This window comes from Mobula hypostoma, chromosome 1 (assembly GCF_963921235.1).
Source record: "Mobula hypostoma chromosome 1, sMobHyp1.1, whole genome shotgun sequence".
Lineage (NCBI taxonomy): Eukaryota > Metazoa > Chordata > Chondrichthyes > Myliobatiformes > Myliobatidae > Mobula > Mobula hypostoma.
This window is the reverse complement of record NC_086097.1, coordinates 111,640,790-111,647,918: the sequence shown is the minus strand read 5'-3', so window position 1 is coordinate 111,647,918 and position 7,129 is coordinate 111,640,790. Positions and strand designations below refer to the sequence as shown.

The 7,129-nt window shown below is 36.9% G+C and overlaps 1 protein-coding gene across 3 annotated transcripts in view; it reads right to left on the bottom strand.

Annotated features, from left to right (window-relative positions):
* Window positions 1-3,107: 3,107 nt before the first annotated feature.
* Window positions 3,108-7,129, bottom strand: part of LOC134349943 (TPR and ankyrin repeat-containing protein 1-like) — a 146,887-nt gene continuing 142,865 nt past the window's right edge. For all 3 annotated transcript variants that reach the window (XM_063054909.1, XM_063054905.1, XM_063054898.1), the window contains exons 24-25: window positions 5,735-5,830; window positions 3,108-4,729 (exon numbers count right to left, since the gene is read on the bottom strand). In XM_063054909.1, the coding sequence (XP_062910979.1) occupies window positions 4,611-4,729; window positions 5,735-5,830 (215 nt within the window). In that variant the 3' untranslated portion in view covers window positions 3,108-4,610. The remainder of the gene's footprint in view (window positions 4,730-5,734; window positions 5,831-7,129) is intronic.

Sequence of the window (7,129 nt, the reverse complement as noted above, 5' to 3'; positions counted from 1 at the left end):
GTGGAAGGATACTTCAGCTCCCACTTTGTCACAACTGTTCTCTCAAGTGATGCTATGTCTTAGTTTGGAGAAAATTAGAAGTCGAACCTTTGAACCTTTATTTGATTTTGAGAAAAGATGGGGCTCATTTGCTCATTATTATCATTTGAGTTAATTGATATAATTTTTCCACGATCTAATTGTATATTTTTTAGTATATTTTCTTTTCTTGCTGGCGGTTTGATGTTTATTTTTAGAAGGTTTTTGTGTGACGCATGACTCCGGGGTTGTACACCTAATGGGTTCTTTTTTTCTCTCTTTTCTGCTCAGTAGGTTTTTTTTGTTATCACAAACATTTTTTTCAATCTTTAAGATAATTTTTTTTTGAGGCATTGTAAGTGTTGTTACTTCAATGTACTCATGTTATTTTTCCTGTATAATATAGCAATAAAAAGATTTGAAAAGAAAGAAAGGGGGAAATAAATAAGTAAGTAAGTAAGTAAGTGATAGGGTAAGAAAGGGAGAAGGGACATTAATGGAAGTTAGAGAAGTCAATGTTCATGCCATCAGGTTGGAGGCTACCCAGACGGAATATAAGGTGTTGTTCCTCCAACCTGAGTGTGGCTAATAATTCTAGTAATGGCTAATCCTTCCCATCTCCTTTTCCCTTTCTCACCTTGTCTCCTGACCTACCCATCACCTCCCTCTGGTGCTGCTCCCACTTTTCTTTCCCCCATGCCTTTCTGTCCTCTCCTATTAGATTTACCCCTCTCCAGCCCTGTATCTCTTTCACCAATCAACTTCCCAGCTCCTTACTTCACTCCTCCCCCGGTTTCACCTCTCACCTTGCGTTTCTTCCTCCCCTCACCATCCCCAACCCACTGCACCTTCTAACTCTGAATCCTCATTTTTTTCTCCAGTCCTGCTGAAGGGTCTCGACCCAAAATGTCAACTGTCTACTTTTTCCATTGATGTTGCCTGGTCGACTGAGTTTCTCCAGCATTTTGTGTGTGTTGCTTGGATTTCCACAATCTGCAGATTTTCTCTTGTTTGTGATAGAAAAGGTAATAGTGGGAAGCTTTTAAAAACCAACAGAAGGCAACTAAAAAAGCAGTAAGGGGAGAAAAGTTGAAATATGAAGGTAAGCTATCCAATACTATGAAAGAAGATACCAATTTTTTTTCCAGAAATATAGAGTAATGAAGAGGTGAGAATGGATACTAGACTGCTGAAAAATAACCACTGGAGAGGTTATAATGACAGACAAGCCTAATAAGTATTTTGTGTCAGTCTTCACTATGGAAGACACTAGCAGTATGCCAGAAATTCGAGAATATTATTGGGTAGAAGTGAGTGTAGCTGTTATTACTAAGGTGTTTCAGAAGCTGAAAGGTCTTAAGATAGCTCAGTCACCTGCTCCAGATGAACAGCAGCCCAGGGTTCTGGAAAAGGTAACTAAAGAGATTGTGACCATCATGTTAGCGGTGATCTTTCAAAAATCACCAGACTCTGGAGGACTGAAAATTTTCAAATGTCTCTTCCCTCTTTAAGAAGGGTAGGAGGGAAAAGACTGGAAATTTAGGCCAATTAGCATGACTTCAGTAGTTGGAAAGATGTTGGAGTCCATTATTAAGGATGAGATTTCAGAGTACTTTGAGGCTCATTATAAATAGGCCAAAGTCAGCATGGTTTCTTTAAGGGGAAATCTTGCCTGGCAAATCTGTTGGAATTCATTGAGGAAATAACAGCAGATTAGACAAAGGAGAAACAGTGAACATTTACTTGAATTTTTAAAAGACCTTAGACAAAATTCCATACATGAGGTTGGTACATAAGATAAGAGTCCATGGTATTACAGGAAAGATACTAATATGATAGAAGATTGGCTGAGTGAGAGGAGACAAAGTGTGGGAGTAAAGGGGGCCTTTTCTGTTTGGCTGCTGGTGACAAGTGGTATTCCGCAGGGATCGGTATTAAGACTGCTTCTTTTCACGTTATATGACAATGGTTTGGAAGATGAAATTGATGCCTTCGTAGCCAAGTTTGTGGATGAAACAAAATTAAATGGAGGAGAAGGTAGTGTTGAGGAAGCAGGAATTCTGCATAAGTATCTAGACAGATTGGGGGAATGGGCAAACAAATGGCAGATGAAATCTAATGTAAGGAAGGATGTTATCATGCACTTTGGTAGAAGGAATAAAGGCATAGACTATTTTCTAAACTGGAAGCAATTTCAGAAATCAGAGAGGCAAATGGACTTTGGAGTTCTTATGCAGGATTCAATGACTCCTAGAGAGTCTAGGGCCAGAAGGCACAGCCTCAGAATGGAAAGATACCACTTTAGTACAGAGGTGGGGAGGAATTTTTTTCATCAGAGTGCGGTGCATCTGTGGAATTCGTTGTCACAGATGGCTGTGAAGGTCAAGTCATTGGTATCTTTAAAGCAGAGGTTGTTGATAGGTTCTTGATTAGTAAGGGTGTCAAAGGTTATGGGGAGAAAGCAGAAGAATGGGTTTGAAATGGATAATAAATCAGCCATGATGGAATGGTAGAGCAGGCTCGATGGGCCAAATTGCCTAATTATTCATATATGGCTTATATTCATGTGCCTAATAGTTTTATAACAAGGCATATTCTCGAGTGTAAATTTGTCTGTGGTAGTGGCACAGTACAGTGAGGACCCAACACATCTGTAACATTGAAAACAGAACTGCATGTAAGCCATGTTAAAAATAAGATCTAATTCAAGGAAATTCACTGGATAATTGCCCTTAAATCACTCACTAGATAGCACCTCTCGTATAATTTTTCTCTCAATTGAAGATTTGTCACATGTACATCAAAACATACAGTGAAATGTTTGTTTTGCATCAATGACCAACACAGCCAGAGGATTTGCTGGGAGCAGCCTGTATGTGTCACCATGTTTCCTGTGCCAACAAAGCATGCCCACAACTTAATTTGAAATGTGTGAGGGAACTGGAGCACCTGGATGAAACTCCTTGCAGGCAGTGGTGGGAACTGAACCTGATCACCAGGTTCTGCTAGTCCCTACATTACCGTGAGAACCATACTGTCCCATATTGAACATTAATGTAAAGAGAGACACAATATTAAACATGGTGAAAAATGTTTTACTTCAGTTTTTACATTTTACAGATCAAAATCTTTCGAACAATTGTTAAAAATTTTAACAAAAATAAAGACTAACATGGCCTTCTAGAAAAAAGTTTGTCAGCTGGTGAAAAATTTTACTCACCATTTCCTGGGAAAAAAAAATTATTGTTAAAGTATATTGTTATTTGCTAATTGTTTTCTTTGAAATCTTTTATTTTTATTTAGAGATACATTACAGTAACAGGCCCTTCACACTGCTCAGTGTGACCGATTAACCTACTAACCATACATCTTTGGAATGTGGGTTGAAACTGGAGCTTCTGGAGATAGTTTCAAGAACAAAAACTATTTCAAAGGTTGTTCAGCACTTGAAAGTCAGCTTGTACTTCTGTTTTTTTTAAATTTTCTTCTACAAGTAATCAACAAATTTGTAATCACATTCCAAATAATGCAAAAGGAATCATCTATGTCTTGAAAAGTTCTCATTTCAATAGTAAAGGTTCTAAATGGGCCAAATGGTCTATTTCTGCTCTTATGGTTTTATGAGTAAAAATGTCTTAAATGATTGGAGACCAGAAATCATGTTACTTACTGGCATTTATTGAAAGGAATCAATCTTTCAAAAGAAAAAAAGTAAAGCTCCATGCCAGTGATCAGGTTTGCTTATTGGCCTACTCTTAAATAGCGTAATTTAAACTATACCATTGCAATTTGAAATCTTAGAAAAATCTCCAAGTTGTGGTACTTGAACTGACTGACTCAACTGGACCCTAACTTTACCTACCAGCCAAACAATTCTTATATTCAAATCATTATTTTATTTATAGTATACAACACTTCCTCTATATTTTATAAGGGAATCAGCCCTCTGTTGATCTTGGTCCAAATTGTCTACCTAAAAATATAATTTCCAATTGTACTCAAAAACATTTGAAACACTTAATCATACTTAAATGATAAGTTTACAATGCTTTCATCAAACCAGTCAATATAAAATTTCGAATACAGCAATTATAACATTGGTATCAAGAAATTAAAACCTTTAAAACAGTTGAGAACATATTAACTCTATTTTGCCTAGAGGAGGCCCTAGCATTTAGAGGTAATACTCAATAAAAGCAATTCAGGCTTACATTTTATTTCTGGTATATATCAGAATGCATTAATTCTTGCACCTGATACAAGTCTTGTGGTCCACTAATAATTAGAGAAGTTTACGCCTATCTAAACAATGATACTCTGACACATTGATACAAAATGTTTTCATAGGGATATATTGACTGTACATCACATCAGAATTCCAAGAACATAACTAAAAATGATGAAAAAGTTACTATGAAAAATGCTATAAAGGTATTGGTAAACAGGTGAGAAAATCTGGCCTTTGCTAAATTGTTAAGAAGAGTTCTAACCAATATACAAGAATATATTTTCAATAAATGCAGAATTATATATTTACATGGAAAATGATTGATACCCCAAACCTTCAATCATTGTACAAATATAGCTCCAAATTAACGCTTCCTTTTCTTTTTTGAGGACTTCTTTTTCTTCTTGGAGCACAGTTCATCAAAATTTTCATGACCATCTTCGATGCCTTGAAAATCAGCTGTACTCTGGTTAGCTTCAAGCCCTGCAGATTTTTATAATGGATTTACCAGAGTTATCAACTGGATTACATATGGAGAAACGCCAACTGTTTACAATAATCTAACTGCACAAACAAAACCAATAGAAATGCCAGCACTGTACAGATCAGGCTGTTTCATGTGAAAGTAGTTCAAAGGCTCTCAGATCTACAAACAATTGTAAAATGTTGTTTCACTTTCCTATGATGCTGCCTAACCTGCTCAGTATTTCCAACTGTTTTCATTTTAAATCCTGCAGAAGAGGAAATTTGATCAAAATCTTTAAAGAATTTATTTTGGTGCAATAGTAATTAATGTAACAAATACAGGAGCGTCAAGCTAATTTGAATCATCCAACAAGAAAATAGATTACCAGTAAAGAAAGCAGCTTATCTATTGAATTTGATCCCTGCTTAATTTTGATTCTTCCAATAAATCAGAGATGTATAAAATATTGCACAGTCTGATGAGAAAAAAACATGAAAATTGTAGACTAGAAGGAGCAGTTGATTTAAAAAATTTTCTTAAACAATTCAATTCCCTAGATTAGGTTTTCAATCTCACACAAGATGCTGGGGGAACTTAGCAGGTCAGGCAGCATCTATAGAAATGAACAGATAGGCAAAGTTTCAGGCCAAAATCTTGCCCCTGTCCTGAAGGGTCTTGGCCCGAAATGTTGATTATCTATGCATTTCCACAGATGCTTTCTGACCTGTTGAGTTCCTCCAGCATTTTGTGTGTCTTGCTTTGGATTTCCAGCATCTGCAGACTTTGTGTTTAAGTTTTCAATCTGGTGTGGTTCTCTCCATCATGTATAGTAGGTACTGTACAGAACTTCAACGGTTCAACAATCAAATTGAATTTGAAGTTACGTTTAAGATTTAAGTGCTAATAAAAATATTGGCTAGGATTATCATTTTAATGGAAATAACCTTTAACAATGGACATTGTATAGCAATACATCTGATAGATACTGAATTACATATTGATTTACTATAGGTGGTACATACCATCATCGTTCAGGTTGCAAGATTGCTTCTGCCATAGGTCAGTGCTATCTACAATTTTCTGGAGGCTTTCAATTTTCAGCGACAACATTTCTTCACCTATGAGTCATATAAAGACAAACATATTTGTTGGTATCTGTATAACCATCTACAATATATCACTGACAAAGACTACAAATAAAATCGTAGAGCTTACTAACAATCATTTAAGGTTTGTAAGTTCTGATTGTAACTAATGTTTACAAACACCAGAACCGATATCAATGAAAGGTTTCCTGTAACAGATTATCATAGAGAGTTAGGTTCATTAATGTCATCTCAGTCAGGAAACCTGGTCGTGAAATTCAATGTCATTATCTCTCTCATCCCTCAGTGGAAATTTATCATCATGATTTTTGGATTGAATCCTGCCATTCCTGATATGCAACTAGGCACAACAAAGATCATAACTGATCTTTTCCCTTGGTAGTACATTCCTGCATTAAATATATTTCCCTCAATTATTTTAATATTTAAAAAGTTATCGTGTCTTGTCTTATATAAAAGCAGATGGCCATATTCCTCATCAGATGCATATCTTCACATCACCTATGCTAGGTGCAGGAAGCCATCTTTCTGTAGTGTCAGCCCCAGTAGTTTGTAACACTGGTGTACTCTCTTGTCACAGCTTGATTTGCACCTTCCTGAGCAGTTTGTTGTCCATCACTGGGAACCTTACTAGGTTGGGCTGCCCATGACTGATTTATTTGCCTGCCCTGTAATAATGTGGCCCATGCCACCACAATTTCCTGACTTGCAGCAATCTCAAATTTGCTAAGTCCCATCATTGCAGACCTCAACTACTATGAACTAACAATTGCTTTCAGAACCCTATCTCTGCAAACCACACTCTGAACACTGGCCTCTGAACCCTATCTCTGCAAACCACACTCTGAACACTGGCCTCTGAACCCTATCTCTGCAAACCACACTCTGAACACTGGCCTCTGAACCCTATGACCACCTTCTCAACCCCCAGCCTAGTTCGTTTTTTTTAATACATTTTATCCCAGCAACAATATGCAAAGAAATGCCCTTACTCTGGTGTATAATCAGTTCAGTTCTGTTGGACCCAGGCCCTCAGTTGCCAGTGGGTTCCAAAGGAGTTTTTCAAGGATAAAAGTGGCTGGTGGAACACTGAGCTTCAATTTGCAATGTATTTCCAGGCTTTTGTCTTTATTTAGTAAAATACTGATCTCGGGTCAAGGAATTTCATAGCATGGAAACAGACCCAACTCATTCATGCTAACTGTGTTGCCCAGCATACTCCTCAAAACATCTATGTTCTTATCTAGATGGTTTTAAAATGCAGCTAATGTACTCTGTCAACCACTACTTTTGTCAGTTCATGCATGAAGA